This window comes from Epinephelus moara, chromosome 24, assembly GCF_006386435.1.
Source record: "Epinephelus moara isolate mb chromosome 24, YSFRI_EMoa_1.0, whole genome shotgun sequence".
Taxonomy (NCBI): domain Eukaryota; kingdom Metazoa; phylum Chordata; class Actinopteri; order Perciformes; family Serranidae; genus Epinephelus; species Epinephelus moara.
This window is the reverse complement of record NC_065529.1, coordinates 47877565-47893769: the sequence shown is the minus strand read 5'-3', so window position 1 is coordinate 47893769 and position 16205 is coordinate 47877565. Positions and strand designations below refer to the sequence as shown.

At 43.2% G+C, this 16205-nt stretch overlaps 1 protein-coding gene across 1 annotated transcript in view; it reads left to right on the top strand.

Moving 5' to 3' along the window:
- The window catches only part of ptprt (protein tyrosine phosphatase receptor type T), a 531138-nt gene that overhangs the window by 79951 nt on the left and 434982 nt on the right, over window positions 1–16205 (top strand). The window contains exon 2 of the mRNA XM_050039413.1: window positions 1079–1204. Coding sequence (XP_049895370.1) covers window positions 1079–1204 — 126 coding nt within the window. The remainder of the gene's footprint in view (window positions 1–1078; window positions 1205–16205) is intronic.

Sequence of the window (16205 nt, the reverse complement as noted above, 5' to 3'; positions counted from 1 at the left end):
GTAGTTTCAATTGGTTTTGCTGGAGTCCACCTTTCCTATATTGAATCCCGAAGCATAAGGGATACACAGACGAACAGCGTCACTCCTTCATCACAAAAACAGAAACAAAAAACCAAAAAAATCAATATTCCTTACTAGCTTAACTGCAGCGAGTACAAGTGGACAATGAATAAATACATTTTTAAACAGGGCATTCTGGAAAAGAAAAGAATAGAGACCAGTGTGACACAGTTAATCCTCCCAGCCCACGTTGTGTTTGTTTTCACAATAGATACGCTAGTTGCTCTTACTATGTTGCATATCCTCAGTACTTCCTCAAAGCTTCGTTGCTGCCCTCAGTTGTCGATGCACTCGTCATTTCAGGTCAAAATATTAACTACAGCAGCTTCATTTTGAGACCTGTCTTTGCATGATTCAGTCCAAATAATTCTCTACATCTTCCTCATTGAGCAGTTGGTTGTTAATAATAATTGTTTGCATTGTTTGCTTCTGCAAACCACAGAAATGTCACATTTTTATGTTATTATTTGGAGAATATGTTAAAACTCAGTGTTTCAAAAATGCTGTGGTTAACTTGTGGTTGTGTTCAGGCTAAAAAAACACCTTGTTATTGTTAGAGAAATGTCATGTTTTGGCTTAAAATACACATTTTGGTGGCTAAACAGCTGTTTGAAATGCAGTGATGTCTCGGAAAAATGGGTCACTAAGAAAACCCCCAGATTCAGTGGGTGTCAAAAGCTGCTGGAAGATGCAACAATGACACGCTACAAAACGCTTTTATTTGTCGCCCTCATTTTGTGGACTGCACTGGTCTGCAGCTTGGCCTCCTGATGACAACGTCAGCTTATGTACTGTGTCACTTTAGAAACTTTGATTTATATGAAAGGTGTAAATGTAATGTATTTGTGGTTTGCAGAAATGTACAATGCAACATTTTCTTCTAGCGACTGGGCTGTGTTCGTGGACGTACCAACCTGGCACTAAAGAGTGTTGAATTGTCTGTGTACAAGACGCTAAGCCCTGAAATACTTGCTCAGTAAATCTCTAAATATATGCATCTTTTTCTCTCTCTGTTCAGGTGGCTGTACATTTGAGGAGTCATACAGCAGCTGTGGGTACAGCGTTTCTCTTGGAACCAATGGATTTACCTGGGAACAAGTCAACTCCTGGGAGAAACCCACCATGGATCCTGCCCTGCCCACCGGTAAGGTCCTACTTTTTGTGTTTCTGTTCAAGTGCTTTGTATCGTGGATATTATGTAATCCAACAAACTTTATTTATGACCTAAGGTGTGGTCACACACTGTGACTGTTGGACCAGTTTGGACACCACACGTTGTCCCAATAATTTGGACCAGTTCCTCTCTGGTCTGGGCCAGTTGGTGTTTACAGTCAGATGGTGTTCTGAAGTCTTCTGATCCAATCACTGCCTTTATTTCTCATGACTCATGACTGCAAATGAAGCTTCATATGGTGCGAAAATAGTTCCAAAAAATTCTTTATATCTCCACCGTTTCGTGTGTTTAGTGCAAATTGCTGCATCAGCTGGAGAGGCCGATTGATTTTGGCTGATACCCTGATGTAGAAATATGAAAAATCTCATGTGTCCATGAGATTTTGGGGTTGTCAAGTAACTCCACTGCTTTTGGGTGTAAAGACTGTAGCCCACTTTTACACGTCAGCAAGTCAATGAAGGTCTGCTTTGGTCCATGTGGTGTAAATGTTGTCGTTTGCCCCCTTTGACGAACTGGATGTAGACTGTAGGTATAAGGTATAAGCCTGCCTGCTGCATTCTGGGCTTAGCGCCACTCAAGGCGTGATTGTATTGCTTTAGAAAAATACAAACAACCTAGGGAAGAACGATAAGGTGTGCTTTCAGACCTTTCTATAGCACTGACACAGCACTGTGGAGTTGGGTCTGGCTACATGAGACTAGCTATTGGCAAACCATGTTATGGTGCATCACCATTACACACTGGAATATAGTGTGGATTGGGAAATGTGAGCCACACCGATGTGCACCCTCAATTTCAGTGTTATTGGAATCACGTGCACGTCTGTGCGACTGGTAGGTTGTCCACAGCTGTCCACAGACATTCAACTTCGAGGAGTCTGTCAGAGCCTTAAAAAATCGTGTATGTTGGTGGAAATGTGGGGTTTGTAGTCTTTGGAGCTTTTGTACATTTAAGGTCTGATCCCAACTTTAGACTCCAACCAATCAGATTAGATTATGTGTGCTGATATTGATGCATTTATCTTTGAAAATAAGATGATGATATAAAGCTCTAGATTTGTTTCACCAGATTTATATAATTCATCATTCATTTTCTGTAACTGTTTATCCTGTTGGGGTCGCGGGGGCGCCGGAGCCTATCTCAGCTGACATTGGACGAGAGGCGGGGTACACCCTTGACAGGTCACCACATAGAGCCAGACAACCATTCACGCTTACAGTCACCAATTAACCTAGCCTGCATGTCTTTGGACTGCGGGAGGAAGCCGGAGTACCCGGAGAAAACCCATGCTGACACTGGGAGGACATGCAAACTCTTCACTGTCTCACAACACACAGTTTTTGTCCTGTTATTGTCAAAGTCCAAACATATGTGGTGGCTGTGGCTCAGGAGGGAGAGCAGGTCGGTCGCTAATCAGAAGATTGTTGGTTTAATCCCCGGCTCCTTAAAGTGCAGGTGGTAGCCTCAGCCACCAGTGTGTGGATGTGTGTGTGAACAAGTGAGTAAAAGCACTTTGAGTGGTCGGGAGACTAGAAAGGCGTCATACAAGAGCAAGTCCATTGACCGTATTCAAAGTAGCAGGCTGAAAAGTTAAACTTTTTTAATACATTGGGAGAAAAGGTTAAACGTGTTAACTTCTCCTCACATCTCCATCTCTCTTTCTGTCCATCTCAGTTGGCAGACTGATAGAACTCTTGTAGACAGATTGTGACGTGACCCCAGCTGGGTCTCTCTCTCTCCGCCTGTCAAACGCCAAATGGCAATCAGACGGCCCGTCTATCCATCTCATTCTCTCACACACTTCTGCCCTTTTGCTCTCTCCCTCTTTCGCCCACACTCTCTCTCTCTGTCTCTTTCACACTTTCTGTCTGTTGCATTTCTCTCCCTCTGTCTCTCTCCAGTCACCTTCTCCTTCTCTCTTACTTCACTTATTTGACTGACATGAGCGTTTATCAGAAACTCGATTTCCAGAGCAGCATTAAAATTCACATACCAATAAGGGCATCCTTCTTATATCTTTCTTTTTCTCTTTCAAACTGGATCAATCTGCCACTATGTTAAATATACTATTAATACCTCACACAGCCTGGATTACGCCTCCCCTGTTGTGAGGGTATGATGTAGACAGGAAATGCTCTGGTTGTGATGAAACTATTTGGTGTCTGATTGCTTTTTGTTGCTCTGGTCACATGATAGTGTCAGGAAATCGACTGTGAATGCGCTCACACAGAATAGGTCGAGGTCAGTGATGTAATAATCTACTGTGCTGTTGCCAAGAGGAGAGCTGTGAGTGTTGGTGCACAAAAGAAGCTCCTTTGAGCCACCCTTTAGGTTCATACAGACCAGGCAGTAACAGGTGCCTGCTTCTGTTGACAGTTTTGTCAAAGGAATGATAGAGATGCTCACTAAGAAAATGTTTTTCTCACTGTTGGCTTATGTAGAGTGAATATTCACCAGGTCAGCCATTAAAGGGAAATTTCTGTTTATTTCAACCTGTCTCCTATCGGCCTAAATTTGTTTCAAGTGACTAGTGACATAAAAATAATAGTTAGCATGTTAGCCGTTAGCCTAGATACAGCCGGGGCGCATAGTAGCATCAGACCTGTTAAAACGTAAGTGAACGGGCAACCTTCAAGCGCAAAGTTAGTCCACTAAACAAGCTTTTATTCCACAAAGACCGCCTCATATCGTTAGGATAAATGTCAGAGAACATATAGAAAACGACATGTAAACGTGTTGTCTTACCTTACCGGTGTGCTGCCATGTTTGTTTACCTTTGGAAAGCAGAGCTAGATGGTAAACAAACATGGCAGCACACCGGTTCCAGAGGTATATTTCCATCCGGCTTCCTTTGTCTCTAATCCTCGTGATTCTCACTTTGCACCCCATCCCATAACCCCCTCCCCCTCCCTCCCTCTCTCTCTATCGTATATTATCTCTCAGTCATGACAATTATTGCTCTCATACATCATCATCATCTCTCTGTCTCTCTCTTTTCTCATCATTGTCTCTGACATGTCAGAAGTGGTGGAGAGAAAGATCTGTCAGCCACAGCCTCCACTCACCAGACCAAGATCTCGCACTGAAGATCTGATACGATTGAATGAGCATGAGCGCTATGCCAGCCTGTCTCTCTCTCAGCATGTATGTCTCATGTCAGTTATCTGTCTCATCTATCGTTGCGAGCGGTGGTTGTCGGGGGCAATAGCCATCACGCCCTATAACCCCTTCTCATCATAGACAACTTATTGACTGCACGCTGCCCTGACCACTATAGATCTGATAAGGCAGGACAAGAACAAATTGTCTGCCAGTCTCTTGTCTGTCTCTAGTCATTTTTTTTTCCAGGATGTTAAGTCTGCCGATGTACTCACAGTGGACCTTGGATGGCTATTTAAAGTATCAGTAGCATGTTGTAGCCATACAAAAACATTACTGTTGAAAGACTTGCAGATCTACTGAAGAAAAAGATGCTTTGTTATATTCAGTTTCGTAAAAACAAAGTAAAACAGGTTATGAAAGGGGTTAATTGACACCTTCATTGTTGTAAATAGAAAAAGTAGTCAAGGCTCATTTTAAAAGCTGGAATCTTTTCATAGGTTCTGCATGTAACTTTTTACATGTATTCATCATTTATTATTGCCGGTGGGTGAAAAGGTTGTAACTTAAAGGTGCGTTTTTGTAATTGTTTTTAATGACAATGAAGCTTTTTGCTCGTGGTTTTTCGCCTGAGTGCTCTGAACTCAAATTGAAAACATTCAACTCAGAGCAGAAAAACAGCCACTTCATCTTTTTTCCAACAAGACAGCAAGTTTACAGTTGGTAAACCATGGAGGAGAAACTGGTGGTAGTGGTTGCTGGATACTCAGAGCTGTACGGCCGGATGATACACAGCAGGTTGTCAAACTGCCCAGAGTCATCCTAAAATACGCCTGGAAACTTCCATCATGGAGGAGAAGCTCCTGGACCAACAAACTATTTGCTGACAGCCTCTGCTGTGATTCACTGGACCACAGATGATTTGTCGTTTGTTAAAATCTAAACTGGACATGTGAAGGCTTTTCTTCTTTGTTGTTCTTCAAACAAAGACAGTCACTTGGCCCTTATCTCCACAGGATGCCATTCTCAGACCTCAGTGAGAGACCACTCTCCAAACTTGATTGGTCAGTACTTTCACAGTGTCATGTGACTCTGTGATGTCATCAGGCAAACTGTAGGAGACGTTCTGCTCTCTTATACAGTCTTCCTCTTCCTCCTGGGCCATTGACCGGCCCAGACGCCTTCTTTCCTGCACAGCCCGGTGGAGATGGACCTCCAGTCAGCGCCCTGTATCCGCTTGGATTCAGCCTGGGCAAGACCGAGTGCCAGGGACTAATTCTGGACCGACTGCTTGACCGCCATGGGTCCATGCTGGATCAGCAAACTTCCTGTTGCTGTTGTTACACGGGCTAGATTCAGCTGTCGCACCAGTCTACTGTGAACCCTGGAGCTTGGGTTTGCGCTGCCGTCCACTCTCCTCCAGGGAAAGTAGTGTCCTAGAGGCAGGGGGTCCATTGGCTGCACTACCTTACTAGTTCTTCAAATCCCTCAAATTCATTGCCTCAGAGAGGTGTCACGAATACCAAGGCATTTTTGAATGTTACATACAGAGCCTTTACCGATATGTGCATCATGATTAAGAAATCTTCTGTTCTTCCCTTCTGACTCAAAGCTGTACGTTTACTTAAAGCTCTCTAATGTTTTTAGTGTTTGCCACCAGTTTGGGTACAGCATGTACATGTATACAGGAGCATATGAGCCTCTTGCTTTTGTCTCTTTACCTCCGTTATCGACAGTTATCAGATAATCCCCTTTTCTCGCCTCACCTCCGTAATATTGATGCGGTTGATACGGTTGTCATAAAGCGTAACCCACACTCGACAGCTTGTAGATCTGACAAGATTGGATTGGCACCATCGCTCTCTCATCTCTCTCTCATCACCTCCATTCAGACGTCCATAGTCCTGACAGTTTATAGATCTCAGGGTTAGGCATGATTGGATTAGAATGAGGGTTTTGTTAACTTTCATCATCTTTGTGCTGACAGGGAATAGTAATGCACCAGTTTACACATGTGAGAGGATTGGATGGGCATGAGTGTTTTTCTATCTCTCTTCACCTACATACAGACATAATAATCTCACAGTCTGAATTCTGAGAGTTCTTTATATCCTAAAACCTATTCTAAAGAAATACTCTGGTATTATTCTGACCTGGATTTTATCTTCCCATGTTTTTGTGTCTATGTCATTCATGGAAACAATTTTTGAAACTGGTCCAGTGTTGAGAGAGATGGCTGCAGCTGGCAAATCAGGCTGTAGTGTAACCACTCGGAGTAGGCGCATCCTGTCAATCTACGTCCACCAAAAGTACTTGTTTTTGCCACTAACAGGCTCAGATTGTTATCATGACAACATTATGGAAAGGATCCCCACAGATAAATTAAATGTACTTGTCTGTACTACCTTTTCCCTATCTCAACAAGACATCAAAGAGGTTCAGATGATCCAAATTGCTACAGCACGTCGACTCACCAAGACTAAAATTCGAGAACACATTGAAGACACTTCATTGGCTTCCTGTTCACTTTAGAATTAATTGTAAAAATTTGCTTTTAGTTTTTAAATCTCTTAATGGACTGACTTCTTACCATGTATCTGATATGTTGGTCAAATACGTTCCCTCCAGATCTTTAAGATCCTCTGTCTCTGGTCTATTAAATGTCCCTCACAGTAGAACTAAAAAGTATGGTGATGTTGCGTTCTGTGTCGTTGGCCCTCGTCTCTAGAATAACCTATAACCTTTCAGTAACCTTTCAGTAGACAGCTTCAAATGAGATCTTAAAACCAATCTTTTTAACTGCTCAACATATGAAGTTATTATTATTATTTTCCTGTCTGTTTTGTGTCCAAGTCTCGCTAAAGGAGAAGTCTCATTCTGAAATCTTGCAGACTTTTTCACATTGTTGAAATCTGCTAAATATGCAGCCATGACACTGACATCTATTAGATAAGAGTAAGACAGTCTTTCTATACTCCAACACAACAATTATTACCGGCACTCCTCTCTCCAACTTTCACAAATGTTTCTACCGTTTTCTTACTGCACCAAGTCACTCTCGTGAGATTTCAGAACAAGACTTCTTATGAGTGAGACTTGGACCCAAAAGAGACCAGAACAAGCGAAAGGTACAAAAAAAGTTTTATTTCTCTGCAGGGTCGTTTCCGTAATGTCTTATCTTATTAGTGGATATAAATTGAAAGGGCGCACCTGCCCTGACTGTTACGGAGCTGCTGGTCATGTATGCGAGATTCTACACAGAACCTGGAAATGGAAACATTCACACACTCATAAATGCACATCTCTGGTATCCTCAGCTGAGCTCCAGCTAGCGTATTTTCAAAAATAACAATAAACATGAGTCTGAAAAAAAAAAAAGTGCCACCGCAGTAAATTTTATTTCACTGTCAAACTTTCGCAAAACCTGCAAATCGCCAAAAGAAAAGAGAGGATTTTCTTTTACAGCCTGCCTGGCCCTGCACACACACACACACACACACACACACAGGCACACTCATACCTCATACTTCTTATTACCTTCAAACCCCAGGCTGAGCGAGACAAACTCACATGAGCAGCAAACATCAAACATCAAAGCCAGTTGATGTTTTGAGCACCCATCAACACGGCCACGATCTGAAACATGAAAAAATGATCAGAGAGAGAGAAGGGGGGAGTGAGAGTGAGGAGGGGGAAGAGTGAGGATAGAGAGACAGAAAAAATACACAGAGAGAGGTAGACGATGATTGAGAGAAATGTAATAATAAAAGGGAAAATAGGGAAAATCACGATCTGTATACTTCACCATCATCAGCATATGAAAGCCTAATCAAAGAAAAGTATGTGTTTGAATTGATGTGTGTGTGTGTGTGTGTGTGTGTGTGTGTGTGTGTGTGTGTGCACTTTAAATGTCTATATTTATCACATACATGTTGCGCAAGTGTGTGTTGTTGTGTGGCTGCGTCAGCACATTAAAACACTGTCAAACAGAAAGAGAGACACTGTCCCATGCACACATTCAAGAAACTGAAACGTGTATATCTGATTCATGAGGACAGAATAAGGAGAGAATGACAAACAGTGTTAAAGGTAAGAGGGAAAAGACAACACAATTAGAGGAAGGTTGAGATTCTCCTCCATTAAAGAAGACATGAGGACAGACGGGATGAAAATGGAGTGATCTCGAAGAATGCAGACAGAGAAAGTGAGATAATGCCTGACAGGAGGCACAAGAAGACTGAGAGATAGCTTATACACGCTGTAGAATACAAAGGAAGACTCCACACTGCCATGTAAATGGAAAAACACACAAAGGAGAGTGACGAAGGCAGACGGACAAGCATCCAGGAAGATGGACGAGTGAGACAGAAACTGTGAAAGAAACCCCCCCAAAAAGGAGACAAGGACTGAGACAAACCCACAGACTGACACAAAGGCAGAAAGACTTTTCATTAATGACTCTAACTTACTTTTGTTGCCAGCTCAACCATTCGAAAAGGCAATTTTCAGGGCGGACAATTGAAAATACGTAATGTCTGAAAAGAGGCCTTGAGAGTTTGTTGTAGTGCTCGTGAAGGTCATTATTAAGCTGTATGTAGTGACCACTAGGCGGCAGAAAGACTTCTGAGCAATCACAGAAAATCAGCCTTGATTTATCATTAACTCAACCAGTTATTATCATTAACATGCAAACAAAAAAAGCATAGTCTCATGTCCAGCAAAAACAGTGCATTATCCTGCTGGGGGCCACTGCCATCGGGGAGTACTGTTGCCATGAGGGGGGGTACTTGGTCTGCAACAGTGTTTGAGTGGGTGGAACAAGTCAGGTGGTATCCACATGAATACCAGAACCAAAGGTTTCCCAGCAGAACAATGCACTGGAACAAAATAATCAAAGTTATTCACTTCACCTGATCGGTGTATGTGTATATATAGATATAAAGGTCACACATCCACATTTGGTCATGTACTTTCCACGCCAAGATATACGCTATAGCCCCTTTTACACTGCCAGATTTTCCACGAATGTTGGGCTGTTTTGCCGGCAAGCTGCGAGCGTTTAGACACACAGAGGCGGATTGGCGAGTTGATCCAAGGTGCCCAATTTTCCGCCTCGTAGGGTAGTCATATTAGCGGAACCTTTTTGGTTTAAAAAGAACGAGGCGGCCTTCCGCAACAGGAGGGGCTGTTGAAGACGCCGCACATGCGACCCACTGGCGGTGGATAAACAGGAAACAGCTGATAGCAGGAATTAGCGAGCAGCTAGTAGCAAGAAGAAAACGCAAACCTGACAGACACTGTGAAGATGAGCAACTGGGGAGACAAGGAATTGCGCGCCCTCCTTGTCCTCGCAAACGAAGAGGCCATTAACCGTCAGATGACGGGGACGGTGAAGGACGGGCCGACTTATGAGAGAATCGCCGAAGGACTGACCAGCCGCGGCTTCCCTCCCACGTCACTTTACGTCACACGCTGAGCTACACATTTTGTTACTTGCTCACGCCCCCCATTGCCCCGAAAAAGGCGCATTCTGTATAAACAAAAGTAGGTAGGCGGCATTTTGCTGCACTGCAAAAAGGGCTTATATCTTGACGTGGAAAGTCCATGACCAGATGTGGATGTGTGACAAGGTTGGAGTGAGAATGTGTTGAGTAATCATATAGGCTAAGCCCTATATAGTTTTAAGATAAAATATCCAATCTTCTCAGCCAGAGAGCCACCTGAAAACCTTCTATTGTTTTAATTTGGACTGTTCCTGCTGACACACGGTGAACTACAGTGGGTCTGAAATGATTTTACTGCCACAGATACAAAAATAAAGAGAGATGGAGACATAGAAGGGCTCAGGTGGGAATGGACAGAGCCTTAATTCTCTCACAGAGCAGGAGTAATAAAAAGAGGAATGGATATCTTTTCATCACCTCACACACTGTGTATCTGTGCGTGTGTGTGTGTGCTTTACTGTTTGCTTTCTGTGTGTGTGTACTTTCTCCTGTTGCCTTTCCTCTAATTCAACATCATGTTTTTATTTGTCTTTGTGAGTGTTTTATTTTTTTATGTTCTAGAAAGAGGCGGTGTTCACAACCAGTGAAACCCCATCTCTGCAAAACGCCACTGGAATGGCAGTTGTGTGTCTCCGTGTTTTTGAAGCCGGGGAATGACAGAGACGTGTTCATTTGTGGCTTGAACAGTGACAGGCAATCTCTTTCTCGCCTTTCTGTGAATTAGATAGAGTGGATGAAGATTTAATGATCCCTGAAGGGAAATTGAGCTGTTGCAGCAGCTGAGACAACGAAGCAGAGAGGAAGAGAATATAAAGGGAGTGTTCAAGATAATACGGAGAGTAATTATAAGAGAAGAAAACACTGTATTAAAAATAACAGATAGAGATAAAAAGGCTTTCAGTGACAGGTTTACAATAATAAGTGTGAAATGATCAGGTCTATAAATGTGCGCAGGCGTAGGTAGCTTCATATACAGAGCTTTAAGTATAACGATGTACCGTTCAAAAAGTACATTGTTAGACTCAGTTATCGTCATGCATGCAGATGGAAGAAATATAATTAATCCTAGAAATGCAAATACATGTGCAATTAAATTACAGACAGGGTAACAATTAATCAGAATGGCCAAATGTGCATTGTTTTAATATCATAATTTTTAATACTACCATAAATATCCACACAGCATGACCTCACAATGAGATTACTGTCATGACCCACCTCTGCAAACTAGCCAACTGGAACGTGGCATATTATGACACGGAGTACACTGGCCAATGAGACATTGCAAGCCCCATCTCAAAGATGTTTCTCTGCTTCCGTTTTGTGTCTATAATCAGTTTCGCACCATGATTCTCCAAAATCAATATCATACATGTTGACACAGAATGCCACCAAGATCTCCAAGCCCCATTTTGCACAATATGACTTACAATACATCTGCATCTCCACGTCAACCCAACCCTTCACCTCCCCTGCACTACAATCCCCTACATACAGTAACTCTCAAACTTACAATGGATGATGACGTTATAGATACGGAAAATATGCAGATAATTTAAAGCCAGTTTAGATGTGGATACACCCATAGGAGCAGTGTGGCACAAACTGTAAGAGGACAGTCGTGCAAAATGACTGTTTGTTGAGTGGTAGTACTTCAAATACAGGTACAATACATCAGAATATCCTCTAAAAAGTGTTATTTTGAAAAGATTTACCCCAAAATCTCAGGACAAGACACCAAATATGTTGGCTCGATATACATAGACCCTCCAATATTAACATAATTTCACCCAGACCATGTAACTGTAAAATGTTGAAACTTTGCTTTTGACCTTGAAAAAAGAGCATTCCACTAAATCCATAAGGGTATACTTTAAATTTATGATGCAGGAGGGTATTATTTTCCTAACAACCGGTATTTGACTGACATTTCCCTCAGTCTGTCCATGCCTAAACAGTCCAGAGAAGAGGTCCAGTCATGTGAAAACACCTGTGTGGGTGAACCCTGGGTGTGTAGGCCAATAAATGCCTTCAAACACGCAGTTCTGAATTGCATGTTATGTAACAGCTCGTTCTTATACCAAAGTCATCAAATACCGTGGCTTTGTCAACGATTGTGGTGTCAGACATCAACGGCAAAAGCCACCTTTTGGGTTGGTATAATACGCCATTGGGCGGCGTCAGTTTGTAACGTGGCCAAATGGAACCTTCGATACTCCTCTGGTTTGCTGAACGGCACCTGTAGTGGCGGTATGATATGCAGCCGAACGGCGTGAGTTCATAATGTGGCCGGACGCACCTGTCGTGGTTGTATCATACACCACAGGATGCCATCAGTTTGAAATGCTGTCGCTAATGATGTAATATGAGGAGCTGGAAAGTCCTTATATGGCTTATAGTCCTCATAGGGCGGGAGAGGTGGTGGATGAGTTCAACAAACTCTGGACTTTCACCCAGGAGCCCGGTGTTTGCTTCCTGTATGAATGTAGAGCCAAACCAGGAGGTTATTTCTAAACCTAACCACGGGCTTTTGTTGACGTCCCAGTGTTGGTTGGGGCGTCCTGGAATGGTAACAGCAGACACATGAGGATACCTAACGCGTAATATGTAGATGTGACAGTCTACTGACAAAGTCTCTGCCGACTTGGGATGTGTTGCATATAATTATGACTATGCTACAGAGACTACGTGCACATCTCTATATTCAGCTGGGCTGCAGAGTGTAGTGCCAAGCATGTGCACAGATAGACCCCAGGTGGTGCTCAAGCAACTGCCCTTTGGCCTCATTTAATATGTCCACCCCCCAGTGTTAAAAGAAAATGAGGCCCTTGTTTGCATGACTGTATGGGGATTGAAACAAATAAATAAATATGTAATTAAGTAAAATATGTGCTACTGTATGTAACTTTATTTGTGCATGGCACTGTGCAGCGCTGTGTGGTCCAGAGGGTCCGATAAGAATAATGGTCCAGACATTTCCACAGAGTCAAACCTAAGCAAACTGTTCCAGCGCTCCATACTTTAAAGTCAGCAAATCAGGATGTGTCAGAAAACTGATCAATCAATCAATCAGTCTCGTCCCTCTGGATCCTCCCCTCCGCCACCACCTACGGGCATCACAGTAATTCACTCTAAACCTTTTCAGTGTTCTCATACATCATCTCCTCCTCTCTCCCAGCTGCTTCACTCCACTGTGTGCAAGTGTATGAATTTCAGATCAGGCAGTCTGTATTGAGTCTTTTTTTCATATTTTTACTTTTCTCTGTCACATCTTTTTCGCACAGATCCCCCCCCACTCCGTCGGCGTTTTGCAGGCTTGCAGAAGTTTGACAGCCAAATGAAAAATACAATCTTGTTTTTTTCCTTGAGGTTTTAGGTGATTTTGAAGAAAAGCTAGCCAGAGCTCAGCTAACAATGCTAGAGGTGTGTAAGTGTGAGTGTGTGTTTGTGGGTGTACCCTGTCATTTGCAGTGTTGATGTTCACACTGGCTGTCAATCCAGGACCCAAACCATGTTGCAGAAAGCCCTACAGCTCCGCCTGTCTTCGCTCTATTATTCTTTCATTTTTTTCCCTCTCTCCGCACCTTCGTTCTCCCAGACATTCATTCCTCCTGAGGCAGCTTTGTCCTAAATTTGCCTCTCAGTTTCTGTTGATGTTATTTTTTTTTAGATTTGACAGCTTGACAGAAAATTATGTTTGAACTGCAGTGAACGTCTCAAGTTGTATTTTGACATTTTTCTCTATCTGTGTGTTTTCATCTGAGCGTGTGTGTGTGTGTGTGTGTGTGTGTGTGTGTGTGTGTGTGTGTTTGTGTGTCTGCTCGTCAGTGCTGCCTCTTATTGTTTTTTTCTTCGAGAGCCTGAAAACAAATCAGTACTAATCAGAGAGTGCCTCGCTATTCAGAAGTGACACACATTTAACACACACACACACACACAACTGTCAGAAACTGAAACATATACAGTGCACACACACACACACACACACACACACACTCTATCATGCCTTGTTTAAAACTGGCATCAGTAATAGACTTCTGAATTATAGTGTGTCACAGCGGTATAGCATTAATTGTGTGTGTATGTGTGTGTGTCAAGTGGCTGCTGATGGGTACAGAGGTTAAATATCCCGTCCGCTTTTTTGGTCGCCAGCGGTGATTCGAGGGCCCTTGTCGGGGCCGACTTGATTGCATTGTGATTTGTGGGCGGGCGGGAAGCAGCGAGGTAGGGCTGGAGGAATGACAAATGGAGCAAAGCGATAATAACACATTGACAGGGTGACAGACAGCCGCTGTGTAAATACCTACATTTTTTTGCAGTGATAATTGAGAGAAAGCCGCAAGTGGTTAGCTTTGGGTTTGAGTTCTAAGAAGGAGAAGAAGGGGGGGAACATAGACAGACAGACAGACAGACAGACAGACACAAACTGTTATGTTTTCCACCCAGAAGAAGACTCCAAAATGCCCCAGTCATGTGTCACCTGCTGTGCTTAATAGGTTTGACTTCCAGGAGTTGTTTTGCAGAATACATTTCACTCTTATTTGAGCACATTTGTGATCACATATATACACTCCTGCTCCGTTACATTAGGCTACACACGTCATGTTACTTTTACCAATACATTTAGATATTCAGCTGAGCTCACACACAACACCTTGCATTAAAATGCATTTTGGCTGACTGGATTGCATTGGGATGGTGAAGTACAGGTTTAAATGCACCCAAAATGCATTGAGGACAAATTCTGATCCAGCTGACCAAACCACTTCTGGAGGTGGTTGGCGATTCATTGTGACCACAAGGAGCTCAAGTGTAAATGCAATTGTGTTTTCAATCCACATACAGCAACCATGTGGGCAGAAATATTTAATTGCAAAAGGACTGTTCCAAACCGGTGAGCCAGCAGCATCAGCAGCAGCAGCTTTCCTTCACCGAATGCTGAAGCTGTCAGGGTGAAAGGTGGTCTCTCTCTCATCTGATGCTGACAGTACTGCGGTATCTCCCTCGTCTGTAGGCCGATGTATTCCTGTTCACTGTCTTCACAATCAGGTAGACATGTTTCAGCCTCAACGGCCTCGCTGTTGCCTTCTAAACCTTCCTGACAACAACCTCCAAGCCTGAAATACAAAGCCAATGCGAAAGTGCCAAAAACTGTAGTTCATCGAACGGCTACTTGAGGCTGACTCCAAAACAGATTGTGCGTCCTTGGTTGGAGGGGTCCTTGCAAATCAGGTCCTACAGAGGCTAAGTAAGACTCCTTCCTAGCATTCGTGAATACACTTTAGAACAGGCTAGCGAGTGCCCAGGTCTGAGTCATTAAGGCCCCGCGTTCAGTTCTAGCAAATCATGCGCAAAGAATTGTGGGTACTTCATGCCCGCTGAGAATACACACATGCATAAAATTCTCTAAAGGAAGGACTCAGTCCACGGTAGAATTTGAAGCATCCCTTGACATTGGAACAGTCCTTCGGCCTCCTTGAAATTCAGCCGTTTACTGTCAACCCTTCCTTGAGTATGAGAAGCACCAACAGTAAATCCCCATATGACTCCCATGTTTAAATGCCCAACATTGGAGCAGAGATACAGTGTTACGTTTTCAGCCTGCTACGAAAAACAGTTTTGGTCTCTATAGCTAATTTCAACATTCATGATGACTGTACAGAGGGGTGAATTTTTATATAACTCACCCGTTTACATTTTATCAAGGCCCAAAGTTACACATATTTAAGGGCGGGGTAGCTTGAGTGACAGGCTGTCTGCCAACAGTGTCCTCAGCTTCTCAGTCAGATCCACCCCTCGCTCCTCCACAGCGCCAGCCTCTCACCCAAATATGGTCACTCCAAAATACAAGATGGAGATGATCGACATGCCAAACCTAAGACTTCAAAATGGTTCCACAAACCAGTGGGTGACTTCACGGTAGCTGCATCTGTTATTTTTATAGTCTGTGGCTCTGATGTGTATACCAAGGAAACTATGGCCCTGTTTGGACTCCATGGTTCATTGAACTTGATGGAGTTATCATATCCTGAATTGGATCCCCAGTGGACACAGGAGACACACATTAAAGCCAGGTGTAAATGTACTCACTTTAAATGATATGTCCATATAGTCTGGGTGTGAGACACACTTTATTACAAAGTGTAAAGAGGGTCATAGACTGTAGATGGAACGCAGGTGTGGCACCTCCATGACCCCCTTTCAGCTGACTACAGTTCAAGATCGTGGTAGAAGATGAAACACCTCCGTCTTCTTTTGAAGAGGCACATTCACACCCCTGACCCAACGTCCAGACCCTGTTTGCCCTCCAATAGACAAGGAAGAACTGTTATTATATATGTGCTGCCTACTTTGTCTGCTCAAGTGGA